Genomic DNA, 18,436 nt, shown 5'->3' on the forward strand with positions numbered 1-18,436 from the left:
GTGTATGACACAATATGCCATTTTTTTCATGAGCATTTAAGGCTAAACTCAGTAATCTTGTGCACAGGGGGAAACTTTGCTGAACAACAGTGAAGATGTCAGAATGCAGAGTTTGTCACAGAATGCAGGGAATACATATTTCCCTCATGACTTTCATGCATTCTGTTTATCCTCATTTTAGGCTATAGCACAGAGCAGAATTAGGCCATTTAGCCCATTGAATTTGCTCTGTCATTCGATCATGGCTGACTCATTCTCCCTCTCAATCCCATTCTCCTGTGACCTTTGCTTTGAGTAATCAAGAACCTATCAACATCTGGATTAAATATACCCAATGACCTGACCTCCAAAGCTGCCTGTGGCGATGTGGGCATGTTATGTTGATGCCAGAATGTGTGATGACACTAGCAGGCTTTCTCCCGCACATCCTCAGGTTAACATGAACAACACATTTCATTGTATGTTTTGATGTACGTATGATAAATGCAGATTCACCACCCCCTGGCTAAAGAAATTCCTCCTCATCACTGTTCTAAAAAAACTTCTGAGACTCACCAACTAATGGCCAAGAATCTTGTTAAAAATAAATTCTTAGAGGCCTTGCAGCCATGAATAGCTTGCACAAAAACAATGGAGATCTGTGAACTCTATAGTGTTAGAGTTATACTGCGTGGGAATGTGCCCTTTGAACCAACTGGTTCAGCTTGACCAAGACTCTCATGTGTTAGTCCCATTTGTCCCACCTCCCTCTAAACCTTTCCTATCTAAGTACCTGTCCAAATATCTTTTAAACGTTGTTAGTTTCTCTACCTCAGCCACCTCCTCTGACAACTCATTCCACATGCTGACCGCTCTCTAGGTGAAAAGTGCCCCACAGGTTCCTATTAAATCTCTCCCCTCTCTATTCTGTATGAATACGTGTAAATTATTAAACACAAGCAGAAAATATAGCAAGCAGCAGCTGAGGGAGCCCCTATGAAGAGAATAGACAAGTTATTATTTCAACTGTTGAGTCACCATCTGGACTGTTATTAAAGATGAATAGCACTTAAATAAATGTAGATAGACAACTGACCATAACTGAGGAAGCAGGTGAATGACATGCATTAATGATTTCTAGATTCCTTTGAAGGATCTATTAGAAAATTACAAATTTACCATGCTTTGTTTATGGTCTTTGTTCAAAATTTCAAATTGTGAGAGAATCTGCCAATGATCAGCTGTTGCATGTGTAGGCTCCAGTTCTCATTAAATGCATTCCTTGAGATTTATTGGCCTCACTCCTTTTGTTTGTGTCAAATTTAATGCACACTCCCTTCTCACAGGCAAAATCAATGACATGTTAATGATAATCTTCTCATCAATTGTGACCTACTTTCCACTGATGTCTTATAAAATAAAATAAATTTTAAGTAGTTCTTGTGTTTAACCCATATATAATTTTATATATTCCACTGATAGCAGCAGATGCTCATCCCTGACAGAGGGGCTGGTACATTGGAAGGCAGCAGACGTACCATTACACACACATTGAATTCTGAGCAACCACAAACGGAAAGGTATTTATACAATCGTCGTATCTACAACCACCAAATAAAATGCAACAATGTGTTTGATGTACAATGAAATAATCAACAAACTTTCTGTAAATGCTATTATTTCTAGCACTTCTGATTAAATTTTAGTTTTCTGCTTTCTTCAATATTTCACATTTATATTAGCATTGAATCTACTTTAGATAAAGCTTGTATTTTACTCTGGCAAGGTATAAATCAAGATTTCTAGTTTTCCAAAATTTAGAAAATGTTCACTATGGTTTTAATGTGATATAATTTCTTGGTTAAAATGATAATTATTAATGACAATTAGAATTCATCTCTCTAGTTTTATTACTCAACTCGGTTAGAACACCAGATATCCAAGAAATTTATTAAGTGACCCAAATCCCCGCCATCCAGGACCTGCTATCTTCCTGCTGCTGCCTTCAGGTAGGAGGTACAGGAGCCTCAGGACCCACACCACCATATTCAGGAACAGTTATTACCCTCAACCATCAGGCTCTTGAACCAGATGAGATGACTTCACTCAGTTTCACTTACCCATCACTGAACTGTTCCCACAACGTATAGACTCACTTTCAAGGACCCTTCATCTCATCTTCTCAATAGTTATTGCTTGTTTATTTATTATTATTATTATTATTTCTTTATTTTGTACTTGCTCAGTTTGCACATTGGTTATCTCTTTACCCGGTTGGGTGCGGTCTTTCATCGATTCTATTGTGTTTCTTGTACTTACTGAAAATGCCCCAAGAAAATGAACCTCAGTGTTCCATATGGTGACATGTATTATGTATTTTGAAAACATTATGTGTAAATGTAGAAGACTAACAAGAAGTTTTGAAGAGTGTTTCCACTGTGAAGAAATCATTTGCAATTGCCACATAACATTGTATTTTTAAAGTCAATCTGACCCAGTCGATTACTGACTACAGAATGAGTCAGATTTATTAACATCAACAGTGATTGAAATCATGATCATTAATTTGCAGAATATATTATGTTAACAATTTAACAAAATTACTGCCTGCATTGATTTCAAAGTTAAACGATCTTCCTGACAACCTCCCTTACTTTCCTGAGCACTTCTGGAAAGATTTTGAGGTCTCAGATGCAATACAATTATGAATAATACCAAGAAAAACAGAACATATATGTGATTGAAATATTTTTATTAATAATTGAGAAAATTATTGTAGTTGTGAGAGACAAGATTGATTCCTGAGACGGCAGCTGTGTTGTTTAGGAGATTAATCAAACTGGGCATTCTTTATTTTAGAAGCCTGAAAGATGATCTTGTTAAAATGTGCTTATTTTCTCTGACTGGGTTGCCTGGAACTAGAGATACAAATCAAGGTATTAGCCATTAAAGATTGAAATAAGGAAAAATATTTATTAATCCAGAGGGTAGTGTACCTTAGAAATTCTTGTCCAAAGGGCACTGTGAATGTTTAGTTATTGAACATATTCAAGTCAGAAGTCAATAGAATTTTATGTATGAAAGGTATCAAAGGTGAGTGAATTATTTCTTTTCCTATTTCTAAAGTTAGGATGAACAGTCTTTGCAGTTTGTTCAATTTCATAATCAGATAGTGTCACATCGTTAATTGAATTCCATTCACTCTTCTTTGTTCAATATAAATACTAGTATCTAACAAACATCTTTCAGTCACTGTTTGAATATGTTAATTGGTCTAGGATCCTCTGATTTGAGGAAAGTGAGATCTAATCGTCATTACTACTTGCTAACAATGTGCTTCTTGTTGCATTACTGCATTACAGCTCAAATTGTAACATAATACCTTTTAAACTAGTTGCCACCTGAAGAGGAGATACTTTTCCAATTAGCATCTTTTGAGTTGTTCTGTCATTTTATAAACAACCTAAATTGATCATATTTTGACCTGTCCTCAATAGAACATAATGCACATTTATTTAACCAAATAAGCCCTGTTAGCATCCAAAGGAGTTTGCAGAGCTAATACATTTTTCCTGAGGCTACGTCCACAATCAAAGACTGTACTCCAGATGAGCTCTGGCCAAAAAACTGAAAGCAGCAACTTTTTAAAATTGATAACTTTTTGGATTTTTGTTTAGATTTTATGTCTTTGCACTGTACTGCAGCCACAAAACAACAAATTTCACATTATATGTCAGCGATAATAAATCTGATTCCAATTCTGTTTCCTCTGAATTAAAGTCAACATTTGATTAACATTTTCATTACTTGTACGTTTGTAATTTTGCGTCACCTTTTAGTGATTTATACTCCTCTAAAGATTCCAAACTATCACTATCAATTAAACGTTCTGAAGGGCAGTGAGTGCCGGATGAAGTCCTGGCCTTGTATTTAAGATTAAAACTGATATGCTGCCTGTCAGAAGCCAAATAGTATCAATTTCTTCCAAATTTCAAGCATGATCGAATTCTACTCTTCTGAACTGGCATGTCAATCTTTCTGAGGTAGCTCATTGGTCCTTTGGATCAGCTTGATGTTGCTGAATGCTGTGTCACAGGAGATAGAAAAAGCAAGACTAGAGTCATAGAGACGTAGAACACTACAGCACAGAAACAGGCCCTTCGGTCCATCTAGTCCATGATAAGAAGAATTTCAGAGTTGTATACTTCGATAATAAATGAACCTTTGAACCTTTTGAACTATTAATCTTCCTGGTCCTATCAATCTGCACCTGGACGTAGCTCCACGTACCTCTCCCATTCATGTATCTACCCAAATTTCTAATGGAAGGAAAAGATTTGGCAGGACAAGACCAACCTTCATGGATGTGGGGCCATAAGCAATGTTGATAACTGACTTTGTGATCGGAAAGGATAGTCCAGTTGAGATTGCTTTGCATTGCAAGAACATTACCTTGCCTCAATCCAGTTTAGAACTGGCAAAGAGCCAAGAATATAGAAAAATGTAGGTTTCACAGACAACAGTAAAATAAGCCTTTTCTTAAGTAAAATAATTGGAAGGTCTAGATTAATGCATAATGCACAATAAGGTTTTTAGTAGTATGAAATCAATTATATGCTAAACTTTTTAAAACACCCTTTCATATTCTATTCAGAAACTCAGGCCTCGGTGAACATATGCTTTCCTCTAAATCAAAATTGCATAATGCAAATGAGGAGCCTCCATCCTTGCAAACAGATGAAAATATAAATGAATTGGGCGATAATAGAGTGAGGCAGTTACTTCAGATGGCTGATCCTTTGGGTTGTGGTACTCCATTCAACTGGCATAAATCCATCACTGGTGTGGCTGAATCTCCAACACAACCAGGTAATAGGGCAAAAAAGGTTAATGTTTTGATTTGATGATCAAAACTTGCTAACATTTTTAATGTATTGTTAATTAGTCTGCTGATGTTGTTGGGTACACAGTTTAAATTGATTTAATATAACTTCAACAGATCCATAAAACCCTGACTGTAAATGTTTAAAAAAATAGCACTCTAGCAGGCTGCATCAAGAAAACTATGTAATGAAATTTGTCAGTGGTAAACAATTAAGTTTCCTTATTAATTTCTACAAAATACAATGAAACAGAATTCCCTGTTGTTTTTTTTTTGCATTTTTTCTTTTAAGAGGATTTTACAAGTATGAATTTTTAAAACTTTAATATGTTAACACTGCAAAATGTAGCTATTTAATGTTAAATAATTTTCATTATTGCATTAGCAAATATACTGCAGTTATTTGTAATATTTTCATTTTTGTGATGGAACTCTATTCTAATCCCACTTTTGTTTGAAAGAAGCTGTTGATTTTCAAGCTAAATGAATGAAACTAACATAACAAAAACAAGTAGTGAATGAATCATATTCACCACTATGGCAGCATAGACAATTAGATTATTTGATCTTCTACATAATACAAGAACGGTAATATAAGGAGTGGAAAAGTCCTAACGGTCATTAGCAACAACATTTTCACATCCTTTGTGTATGCCAGCTTTTTTCAGTATTATATTAGCTAGCATTAAAAAAACTTTTATTGCATTTCTGAACTGGAAATCAGTTTCATTGTATTTTAAATTATTACTGTAGGAGAAGCATTCCTACAACTGGATTTTCTTACTGAGTGCTCAGACGATCACATACCATTGCCAGACCCTCAACAGTGCACACCTAGAATAACTCTACAGCAGACTACCTGTGACACAGATGAAAATGAAAGTTTATCTCAGCCACGTTCTGCAAGAAAGTAAGTGGGATTTTATCAGAATTTAAAACTCAACTTGATCAACTATGTTTCCCCTTGAACTGTAAAAGGCATGATATAAAATATATTTACCAATACATTTGTACTATGCCAAATAAATAAAAATATCAGCTACTTCAATTTTCATTTGCTGTAAGGATTCCTGGGTTAGTGATTCAGTGGCCCAATAAAGTTGTTATAGTAGAAGTAATTAAATTAAGGTGGAAAATTTTAATTGCTTGATTAAATGAATATAATTAACTTGATGTTGTGATTTTCAAATACAAATTCACATTGAATAGTCACATTTACTTATAGTTATGCAAAACTGAAGCATTCTCTATTGATTACTAGCTAAACTATAAAAACAGGAATCTAAATGCAATTACTATCTAGAATTTAATGCACACAAAGACTCTACAAATCACGCCAACAGGCATATGTCTTTTCACAGAAAAGTAAATGTGTTAGTATTGTATCAATTTATACATTACATAAATTAGTTTGAGCATAGCATTGTTTGAGGAAACATTGAACTGGATGAATGTGCTGTGCACAAGTTGAAACTATGTGTATTTGAGTAACTATTTTTGTATTTATTTTCATGCGCAAAAATAATTAACACTTAATCCAGAGTCTAAGTACAGCCTCTAACAAGAGAACACATTGCCATGTGAAACTTAGCTCCCTATGGGTATTGTAAGTTCAGTGAAAAGCCAAGAATGCATGATAGATTGCTTGGAGAGAGAAAAAGGAGCCATGTGGAGAGGAACACGTGGAGAACTGTGTGTAAGATTCAGCAGTGGGAATACTGGTATTTGTATTGAACAACAATAACCTCAAATAGTCAATGCAAAGTGATCAAATTGGCACCAAGTTAAGCAGAATAGTACTTTATAGGCTTTTAAAAACAATTGGATGAATTAAATAAGATATGTAGGTGGGGTTGAACAATTACAGATAAAATATATTACAGACAAAAGGGATTGAAAATTTGGAAGCATATACTCTATGAACATTGTTAAAATATATTAAGATGCTAAAGACTCAAGTGATTAAACGTTTAATATGTCAACTAAAGTGAAATAGCAACCTTTAAAACAAACGGATATTGACCAAATGGTTTCAGTAGTGTCTGCTTAATTTTCAATAATGGATTTTGAGGGGCATGGGAACCACTCAAACATTAAAAGTTGTGTGTATAGGATCAATCACTATTACAAAAGATTGAAAAGACTCAGGATCTCAGCCTGGTACAGAGATGTAGAAGAAGTTATTATATTGAAATGAAAATTCTTGAAGGAAATGGATAAATCTAATTGTGTACATTGGGTAAAGAAGATACCCATTTAATAGAGCAATTTAGGATTTGATTCAGAAAAGTTGCTTTTAATTCCTGAATTAAGTTACTGACAGCAAGAATAGATCGGAGCTGAGCTGTAGGAAGAAACAACAAGGATCATTTAAGAATTAATTAAATTTTACTGAATGAATGAAATAAGAAGGGTCCAATAATCTTTGTGATGCTTACCTTATGATTTTGCATTTCTGCTGTGCTAAATGCAAACCTTGTAGATGAGTTGATTTTACTTTCTTAGTTGAGCACAAACACAGTTAAGGTGGACAAAAGTTTACAAATGAAACAGTTTTCGAATATACATAAGTTGTATGAAGTATAGTGCCTTTAATGAGGTCTCGCAAGGACTACATTTAGATATACTGATTTACTTATTATTCTGTTTAAGTGAAGAAATCATGGAACTGCAACTTGAAGTTGCAAAACTCAAGCAAAAATTGGAGGAAAATCCCTCTCAGTTTTCCAATGATCCCAAGACAAAAAAGGCTTTTGAATCTGTGTTACAGAAACAAAGCTACAGCATCACAGCATGTCATAGAAAGAAAACTTCATCCAGAAGGTAAAATCATTATTCATATTTCTTTGTTTTTATTAAAAAATATAATTTCATATGAACAGTCCAAAGATTAAAATTATTGATACAATGGAATAGTTTTAGGATAGTTTTTGGTTAATATTTTGATTATTAAATGTTTAATATTAAGATTTATATTAGGTTCTTTACTTCTGTTTTATGTTCATGTTCTTTTTCTTTCAATAGCGAAAGTGTGGAACATGTTAAATTAATGAACAATAGTTTAGAAGACCATAAAAGAAGGCATTCTACTTGGCTACAATCAGGTGATGATGCTTCAGACGCTGAACTATGTAAGTGTTAAAAATTTAAAAACTGCAATGCCAGAAAAATAAATTAAAAGTGAAAACAGAAAATAATGAAAACACTTAGCAGATCCAGCAGGATCTGTGAAAAGAGCAAGAGAATTAATGGTTCAGGTTCAAGACAAGGAGTCTTTAATCTGGAATGTTAATTTGGTTTTCTTATCCACAGATGCTGTTTGATCTTCTCATTGTTTTCAGCTTTTTCTTCTGTTATTTTAGTGCTTAAATATGCTATTTTTTAATCACATAGAGTCATAAAACACCACATCCCAGTCCATGCTGAACAATTACTTTGCCTAGTCCCATTGACCTGCACCTGGACTATATCCCTCCATACCTCTTATTCAAACTTCTTCTCTTAAATGTTGAAATCGAACCCACATCCACCACTTCCGCTGGTAGCTTGTTTCACATTTTCACCATCTTCTGAATGAAGTAGTTCCTCCTCATGTTTCCCTTAAACATTTCACCTTTCACCCTTAACCTCTAGTTCTAGTGTCACCCAGCTTTAGTGGAAAAAGCCTGCTTGGATTTACCCTATCTATACCTCTCATATTTTTGTATACCTCTATCAAATGTCCCCTCATTCTCCTAAGCTCTAGGGAATAAAATACGAACCTTTTCAAACTCTCCCTTTATCTCAGGTTCTCAAATCCCAGCAACATCCTCGTAAATTTTCTTTGCGCTCTTTCAATTTTATTGATCTCTTTCCTGTAGGTAGGTGACCAGAATTGGACGCAATACTCCAAATTAGGCCTCGCAAATGTCTTATACAACTTCAAGATAACATCCTAACTCCTGTACTCAATAAACACACTCAATAAAGGGTCTCGGCCCGAAATGTCGACTGTACCTCTTCCAATAGATGCTGCCTGGCCTGCTGCGTTCACCAGCATTTTTTGTGTGTGTTGCTTGAATTTCCAGCATCTGCAGATTTCCTCGTGTTTGCGTCCTGTACTCAATATATTGATTTATGAAGGCCAATGTGCCAAAAGCTTCCTTTACGACCCTATTTCCCTGTGATGCCACTTTAAAGGAATTTTGGATCTTTATTCCCTATTCCCTCTGTTGTACACACTCCTCAGTGTCCTGCTGTTCACTGTGTAAGACCTGCCCTGGTTTGTCCTCCCAGAGTGCCACTCCTCACATTTGACTCTGCGTATTTCTGAATATATGATAAAACGGATTCCAAAAATCGCAGAAAGTAGTAATTTAATGAAAATCAATATTATGTTTACTTAATTATTTCTCAACATTGTGAAGAACTTGATGGCATTTTAGGAGAATTGATTGATTTCAGGCACTTATTTAGTAATTTTGACCTTGTTAAAGTATTCACTCTTAAGACTAAAAGGCCAGAATTTCTGTTTATATGCAGTTAAAAGTAGTGCATTTCTGATGTAAAAGATTATAATTTATTGCATGTGAAAAAGAAGTTACGCCCATTCTAAAACACATAATAAGAGTTACTTTATTATTATCTAATTTATATGTGAACAGTAAAATGATCTTTTATTTTCAATAAAGGCAATGGAATGGATTATTTTTCTGACACAGAAGCATCTGTGCACTCAAAACTAAGTTTCATAAAGGCATCAAGAACTGCACACCATAAACAAATTTACTCCAGAAACCACAAGTCAAACAGCACCTGGTCAGATGAAGGTAATATTTACTCAAAACTTACAACTACCTTTGATAAAGGTAGACAACATACAATATAAGATATTCATTTTAATAGGCTGAATGCAGTGTCAGCCAATCGATTCTTTTTAATTTTTTAATTGAGCAAAAACACAATTAATGTGGGCAGGTGTAAAAATGAGTCCACAAACTATATGTTTTTAAGTTGTACTTTCATTTTGTGAAGTGTAGTAGCTTTAATGAAGTCATGTAATGTGTATTTAGATACTGCATGCTGATTTGCTTACTCTGCTTGTGAATAAGTCATGGATCTACAACAAGAAATAGCAAATTTCAAGCAAAATTGGATGAAGATTTTAGGAGTAAGCAAAAACTGTAAAGAAGATAGTGTGGGAATTCCAAATGTAAAGGGCTTAGTCACTGAAGGTACAGCTGCCAAGTGTTGTAGTAGTGTACAGATTAAAGTTGGGTTGCTTAAGAGGCCAAAACTGGGGAAACAAAGATTTGGAAGAAAACATTTCATTGAATACATGTCAAATGTACAGCTCACCATCAAGTATTTGTAAATGTTCTATTCTTTTTCAGTTATCTGAAAAACATTCATGGATACTTTATATATGGTATCCTGGCATACAAGGAAGCAAAAATTAGTGGGAAGACAGAGGATTGGGAAGTTTTTAAAGCCTTACAAAAGGAAACTAAGAAGGTCATTAAGAAGGAAAAGATTAACTATGAAAGGAAGCTAGCAAATAATATCAAAGAGGATACTAAAAGCTTTTTCAAGTATATAAAGAGTAAAAGACACGTGAGAGTAGATATAGGACCGATAGAAAATGATGCTGGAGAAATTGTAATGGGAGATAAGGAGATGGCAGAGGAACTGAACGTGTATTTTGCATCAGTCTTCACTGAGGAAGACATCAGCAGAATACCGGACACTCAAGGGTGGCAGGGAAGAGAAGTGTGCGCAGTCACAATTACGACAGAGAAAGTACTTAGGAAGCTGATTAGTCTAAAGGTAGATAAACCTCCCGGACCAGATGGAATGCACCCACGTGTTCTGAAGGAAGTAGCTGTGGAAATTGCGGAGGCACTAGCGATGATCTTTCAAAAAGTGGATAGATTCTGGCATGGTTCCAGAGGACTGGAAGATTGCAGATGTCACTCTGCTATTTAAGAAGGGGGCAAGGAAGTAAAAAGGAAATTATAGACCTGTTAGCTTGACATCAGTGGTTGGGAAGTTGTTGGAGTCAATTGTCAAGGATGAGGTTACAGAGTACCTGGAGGCATATGACAAGATAGGCAGAACTCAGCATGGATTCCTTAAAGGAAAATCCTGCCTGACAAACCTATTACAATTTTTTGAGGAAATTACCAGTAGGCTAGACAAGGGAGATGCAGTGGATGTTGTGTATTTGGATTTTCAGAAGGCCTTTGACAAGGTGCTACACATGAGGCTACTTAACAAGATAAGAGCCCATGGAATTATGGGAAAGTTACATACGTGGATAGAGCATTGGCTGATTGGCAGGAAACAGAGAGTGGGAATAAAGGGATCCTATTCTGGTTGGCTGCCAGTTATCAGTGGTGTTCCACAGGGGTCCGTGTTGGGGCCGCGTCTTTTTACATTGTACATCAACAATTTGGATTATGGAATAGATGGCTTTGTGGCTAAGTTTGCTGACGATATGAAGATAGGTGGAGGGGCCAGTAGTGCAGAGGAAACGGAGAGTCTGCAGAGAGACTTGGAGACTTGGATAGATTGGAAGAATGGGCAAAGAAGTGGCAAATGAAGTACAATGTTGGAAAGTGTATGGTTATGCACTTTGGCAGAAGTAATAAATGGGCAGACTATTATTTAAATGGAGAAAAAATTCAAAGTTCTGAGATGCAACGGGACTTGGGAGTCCTTGTACAGGATACCCTTAAGGTTAACCTCCTGGTTGAGTTGGTAGTGAAGAAGGCGAGTGCAATGTTGGCATTCGTTTCTAGAGGAATAGAGTATAGGAGCAGGGATGTGATGTTGAGGCTCTATAAGGTGCTGGTGAGACCTCACTTGGAGTACTGTGGGCAGTTTTGGTCTCCTTATTTAAGAAAGGATGTGCTGATGTTGGAGAGGGTACATTCACTAGAATGATTCTGGGAATGAGAGGGTTAACATATGAGGACTATTTGTCCGTTCTTGGACTGTATTCCTTGGAGTTTAGAAGAATGAGGGGAGACCTCATAGAAACATTTCGAATGTTGAAAGGCATGGACAGAGTGGATGTGGCAAAGTTGTTTCCCGTGATGGGGGAGTCTAGTACGAAAGGGCATGACTTAAGGATTGAAGGGCGCCCATTCAGAACAGAAATGCGAAGAAATTTTTTTAGCCAGAGGGTGGTGAATCTATGGAATTTGTTGCCACAGGCGGCAGTGGAGGCAAAGTCATTGGGTGTATTTAAGGCAGAGATTGATAGGTATCTGAGTAGCCAGGGCATCAAAGGTTATGGTGAGAAGGTGGGGGAGTGGGACTAAAGAGGAGAATGGATCAGCTCATGATAAAATGGCGGAGCAGACTCGACGGGCCGAATGGCCGACTTCTGCTCCTTTGTCTTATGGTCTTAGGGTCTGTGTAAGATTTATAGAGAAAAAAAACAAGAAGGTAATAATTGTTCTCATTCTTTCAATCTTATTGATACCTTAATAGGGTTATAGACTACCAAGGTTGAACAAGTGCTTGACAAAGCAATCCCTTATCTGTGTCAGTTCTCACCAATGAAGAGGAGGCTGTACTGGGAGCACAAGATGCAATAAGTTACACTGATGGACTCACAAAGAGTGTGTAGGGCCTGAATGTTCATGAGGGAGGAGGTTGTAGTTGTAGTTTCAGGTCAGAATCAGGATCAGATTTACTATCACTGGCATGTGTCGTGAAATTTGTTAACTTAGCAGCAACAGTATAATGGAATACATGATGGTATAGAAATAAAAAAAAATAAATCGGTAGAACATTTTTCCAGTCTGAAAGCGATATATTTCTTGGAGCCACCTGCTGTCAACTCTCCCATGGTGCAGCAGAAACTGATGAAACAGATACTGCTCACATGGAGACAGAGGCCTTCCTAAGTCTTTATGCCTTGGTGGACCATCAGGCCATTCTAGTTAGAGCTCAGCTAGTTGTCCCCCTTCATCGGGCTGCTCTTATACAAGAGTAGAGAGATACTTCTTGGAAAATGATTGTTGCCAAGGGAAGCAAGTGACTTTTCTATGACAACAAATGAATAAGAACTGTGGGAACAGTTATCTTCATAAATAAGACCACAACAATAAAGGAGTTGAGTTGGATTTATTGTCCTTATCTGGTCTGCTTCAGATTTTACAGATATTTAGTTCATTGTGTACCAAGTCCCAAATTGTTCCAATAGAACTGTAAGGCTAGAAAGAGCCATTTCTCCTCAAGTTATCTGGATCATTCCTCTAGTTTTCTGGCATTCCCCTCTTATATATCCCAGACTGCAGCCTGTCAGCATAAGACAATGCAATACCACATAGTTTTTATTATGGCTAATTGCAGTGACCCCACTGAAAGAGGTCCTTACAAAACGCTGGAAGAAGCCACAAGGGATCATTGTACAGTATAGAATTAGTAGGGCCAGCCAACCAAGATGTAAGCTATTCACTAAGGGAAAATATTATCCCATAGTTAGAATGCTTCCTTTAGCATTATTAGGTTTAGATATACGTTCATCTGAAATGTTTATGAGTAGTGTATGAGTATGAGAAAGAATAACATTGCAGACATGAAACAACTTGAAATAGCTATTTAATAGAAATGGGATTATTAGGTTTAGATATACGTTCATCTGAAATGTTTATGAGTAGTGTATGAGTATGAGAAAGAATAACATTGCAGACATGAAACAACTTGAAATAGCTATTTAATAGAAATGGGATTATTGCTTTTCGCTATAATACAATGAATTTGAGCCTGAATGAAGCCATCAGATTTTCAAGAGAAATTTCATTTCAGATTAACCACATGATATTTATATATTTATACATTTTTTAGAATTATTACTGTTTGTTGAAAGAACTTTACCACCATGCCCAAAATGCTTGAAATGTGCCACTTGCATCTTGCATCTAAACTACAAAAAGGCTTGTTTGGAATATAAGACCTAGAGAGTAATGAAATGGAGTTCTAGAGATTAAACTAGTTGAACTGCTAGGCAGGCTGCATTATTGTGCAGAGCTGAAGCAATTAGGATAGTGTACATGCTTTCATGAGCCTGATCACTGTTGTTCGATCTGCTTTATCTATCTAAATTCTCTTGGTCTGTAGGCATACCTTCTATCAGATATATTTATACCTTATGAGTTGGAACTGAATACAGACTCAAATTTTAACAGTAGAAAGGAGATACCTTATACCAGCAAACAGATTGCAGCAATTTTTCCTGGTCAAGAAATTATTAATATATATTTCTTTGCATGCACAGGCTTGTCCTCATCATCAAATGGACAGAATTTGCAGAGAAGGAGAAGGAACACAAGTTCTTTGAATAACAAAATCATACCCTTTAGTGAGTACACAAAAGAATAACGTTGTGGAAATGTCAACCCTACCAATTAGATTATGTTGTTACAGCACAAGTCTTTATTTAATATTACTGGGATTAATGATTTTTTTAACCATAAACTACTGAATTTGAGCCATAATTAAGTGATCAATTTTTTAAAGAAATGTTTCAGGTGGATTAGCCACACGAGACCTTCAAGTGCATATGGCAGGAATACACATAGCTCAATGTAAATGGCAAAAGGATTGTATCATCTCCTAAACTATTCATGAACCTGCCCCATCTGGAGCAGAGTTTGTGACCCCCCCATGGTGGGGGCTCCAGAACGCCAGAAGCCACAGAACTAAAGCAGAAGCACATTATCCTCAACACAAATTCGGTAATTTACAGTGGTGTATATTTAGCTAGTCTAAGTTCGGTTTGTCTTTAACTCCCAAGATCATTCTTGATAGCTGGATTGAAAAATTAATTAAAACCTTATACACATACATAATTAAATGAATCTTAGTCTTTTGGATCCATTTAAAAAGGCAATTATTTAATATAAAAATTATTTTAAACACAACTAACTGTATTTATAGCTGTTGGCCTTGCAGCTGGTATAATGATGGGAAACTATATGATCAAAGTCAATTTAGAGCACAGATTTGATTAAGGTACACCTAGCTGATACCTTTTACATTAACAAATCCAAGTACCATGAAAAATATTGAAAAAATAAACCTTTAAAAGATTAAAAATAAATAAATATTCAATATTAGAGTCAGATATTTAGAGCACATCTATTGAAATTATTATTTGAACAATATTGAGATTATTTAGAAGTACAAATGGAGATATCATCTTTATATTTATTACACAGAACACTTCTCCGAGAGTTCCTCACGACAAAGTAGGAGTAATTGCACTTCTAGTGACAGTATTTCATCTACTGCAGCAAATGAATATTCTGAAATGTTAAAATCTATTTCGCCAGTAAGGTGAGTGTATTTTTGTAAGTTATAGTATTGTTTTGTCTTTTATGTACTGCTGCCACAAAAAAACAAATTTCACATTAAATAAGACAGTGATAATACATCTGATTCTGACTCTGTCATAGGTTAATGCATAAACAATATGAATAGCTTTATTTTCATTAACAATCTAGTTGACCAATATAATTTTCTCAATGAGCAGACTATTATAAACTTTACAAATTGAATTTACCTTTCTTGCAGATCTACCATTGATTATTCACCAATGTCAAGGGTTTCTAAAAATTACTATGTACCATCATATGAAATAATCAAAAAAGGATTACAGTGTTTACCAAACCAAAACTATAGCACTAAGTATTTTTGGAGAAATTGCACTGATAAAAGCATCAGTATTCCAGAGGTAAGTAATGTACTACTACTGTATAGGGTCCATGACCTCGCTGTTGCATTGCATCACATAGAGATTGTCATCTCCTGAGTAAATACAGATGCAAATAATCCATTTACGATCTCCCCCATCTCTTTCAGTTCCACACATAGATTACCACTCTGATCTTCCAGAGGACCAATTTTGTCCCTTGCTATCCTTTGGCATTTAATGTATCTGAAAGAGCTCTTAGGACTCTACTTCCCCTTGCCTGTGAGAGGAACTCGTGTCTTGGTTTAGACTTCCTGATTTCCTTCTTAAATGTTCTCTTGCATTTATTATGCTCCTCAAGTACCTCATTTGTTCCTGCCTGCCTATACCTGCTATACACCTCCTTCAATTTCTTAACAAGGCCTCAATATCTCTTGCAAAGCAAGGTTCCGTAAAACTGTTATCCTTGCCTTTTATTCTGACAGGTACATACAAACTCTGTATTCTTAAAATTTCACTTTTGAAGGCCTCCCAGTTACCAAGTACACCTTTGCCAGAAAAAAATCCACACTTGCCAGATGATTTCTAATACCATTAAAATTGGCCTTTCTCCAATTTAGAATTTCAACCTGAGAACTAGACCTGTCCTTTTCCATAATTACCTTGAAACAAGTGACGTTATAATCACTAGATGCAAGGTTTTCCCCTACACAAACCTCTGTCACCTGCCCTGTTTCATTCCCTAATAGGAGATCTAGAATCACACTCTCTCTAGTTGGGTCCTCTAGGTACTGATTAAGGAAACTTTTCTGAACACATTTGACAAACTTTTTCCAATTCAGCCTTCTTACAATACGGGAGTCCCAGTCAATATGTGGAAAGTTAAAATCACCTACTATCAGAACGATGTGTTTCTTCCAACAGTCTGTGACCTCTCTTTGAACTTGCTCCTCTAAATCTTCTTGACTGCTGGGTGGTCTATAATATAAACCCATTAATATGCCCTGACTGAGTACTTCTGTGCCATTTTCCTGTCTAGTAATGCCATCCCTCCCGCTCACTCATACCTAAAACAACGGAACTCCGGAACATTGAACTCCAGTCCTGCTCCTTCTGCATCCAAGTCTCACTAATGGCTACATTGTCATAATTTCACTTGCTGATCCATGCCCTAAGCTCATCCGCCTTCCCTACAATACATTGGCATATATGCAGCTCAGAACATTAGTGCTGCTATGCTCAACCTTTTGATTCCTGACCTTGTATGTAGGCTTAACCACATCATGTGTTTAGAACATAGAAGTCTACAGCACATTACAGACCCTTTGGCCCACAATGTTGTGCCAACCATGTAACCTACTCTAGAAACTGCCTAGGATTTCTCTACTGCATAGCCCTCTATTTTTCTAAGCTCCATGTACCTATCTAAAAGTCACTTAAAAGACCCAATTGTAACTACCTCCAGCACTAGCAGTGCATTTCACGCACCCACCATTCTCAGTGTGAAAAACTTACCCTTGACATCCCCTCTGTACCTACTTCCAAGCACCTTAAAACTATGCCCCTTCATGTTATCCATTTCAGCCCTGGGAAAAAGCCTCTGGTTATCCACATGTTCAGTGCCTGTCATCATCTTATACACCTCTATCAGGTCACCTCTCATCCTCTGTCGCTCCAAGGAGAAAAGGCCAAGTTCACTCAACCTATTCTCATAAGGCACGCTCTCTAATCCAGGCAACATCCTTGTAAGTTTCCTCTGCACTCTCAATAGTAAACACATCCTTCCTGTAGTGAGGCGACCAGAACTGAGCACAGTACTCCAAATGGGGTCTGACCGAGGTTTTGTATAGCTGTGACATAACCTCACGGCTCTTGAGCTCAATCCCATGGTTGATGAATGCCAATACACCATATGCCTTCTTAACAACATCTATATATGTTTAATGATCCATTTGAAGAAACCTTGTTTCTGTAAAGATATCAGGCTTCCACTCTAATATTTGTGCTATTTCTTTGTGGCTGGACTCGTTTGCACGAGTGTTCCTTTCAGTTTTGCTGTAACTTCCTTGCTTGTTTCTCATTGTCTTTCATACCACATTTCAACAGTCATCTGCTATGAGCAACAACCAGAGGGTTCCTCAAGCAGAATTTCAGTGGCATTACACTCCATTGATAGAATAGCATGTATATGTTTTATACTTCCAGCATTTTATATTCAAGCAAAATTTTTGAGTACCTCTTGGCAACCACCTTTGAAAGGAACAGCTCACTTGTCATCCCTCAATGACCCAATTAGCTCCCAGAGGCCAGTTCCCCGATTAGTCTCCGAGTCATATCTCTCAATTAGCGTGTTATTGGCATTGTTATTACTACCTAAACTCTACTGATGTGAACAGTTGCCTAGGTAATTGACTTGGGTTGTGTACTAGTTCTGTTATTTACCATTGACTTGGACTTGAGAGTCCTAATCAGTGTCACACTGTACATAACTAAATAACCCAGTAAATGTCAATATGTTTTTTGCTTCAAGCTCTTATGGTAATATGTTGTATATTCTTACCATCTTTGGGTGAAGAAGTTTTCTTTATTTGATTTCTAGTGGCTATCTTATCATTATGTCGAGTGATAAATATGGCTCATGGATGGAACGTTTTCCTTACACTTACCTTGCTAAACCCTTTCATTAGCTTAAATGCTAAAGTTAATTCCTTTATTTTCTCCTTTCTATAGAAAAGGTCCCTCCCTCTTCCATGATAAATTAATCTCAGTTTTGATAACATCCTTTTGAATATTCTTTGTACCATCTCCTATGCCGTTATGTCCTTTCATTACTAAGTGGATCAGAACTATCCAGTACTCAACTGTGCTCTAACCAAAGTTTAATACAATCT

At 36.3% G+C, this 18,436-nt stretch overlaps 1 protein-coding gene across 1 annotated transcript in view; it reads left to right on the plus strand.

Moving 5' to 3' along the window:
• LOC134354516 (uncharacterized) overlaps positions 1 to 18,436 on the plus strand; it is a 43,041-nt gene that overhangs the window by 20,567 nt on the left and 4,038 nt on the right. Inside the window, exons 11-19 of the mRNA XM_063063438.1 lie at positions 1,462 to 1,559; positions 4,634 to 4,848; positions 5,615 to 5,771; positions 7,514 to 7,684; positions 7,886 to 7,992; positions 9,532 to 9,669; positions 14,130 to 14,213; positions 15,073 to 15,190; positions 15,428 to 15,587. Of these exons, the coding sequence (XP_062919508.1) occupies positions 1,462 to 1,559; positions 4,634 to 4,848; positions 5,615 to 5,771; positions 7,514 to 7,684; positions 7,886 to 7,992; positions 9,532 to 9,669; positions 14,130 to 14,213; positions 15,073 to 15,190; positions 15,428 to 15,587 (1,248 nt within the window). The remainder of the gene's footprint in view (positions 1 to 1,461; positions 1,560 to 4,633; positions 4,849 to 5,614; positions 5,772 to 7,513; positions 7,685 to 7,885; positions 7,993 to 9,531; positions 9,670 to 14,129; positions 14,214 to 15,072; positions 15,191 to 15,427; positions 15,588 to 18,436) is intronic.

Source organism: Mobula hypostoma, chromosome 12 (genome assembly GCF_963921235.1).
Source record: "Mobula hypostoma chromosome 12, sMobHyp1.1, whole genome shotgun sequence".
Taxonomy (NCBI): Eukaryota; Metazoa; Chordata; class Chondrichthyes; order Myliobatiformes; family Myliobatidae; genus Mobula; species Mobula hypostoma.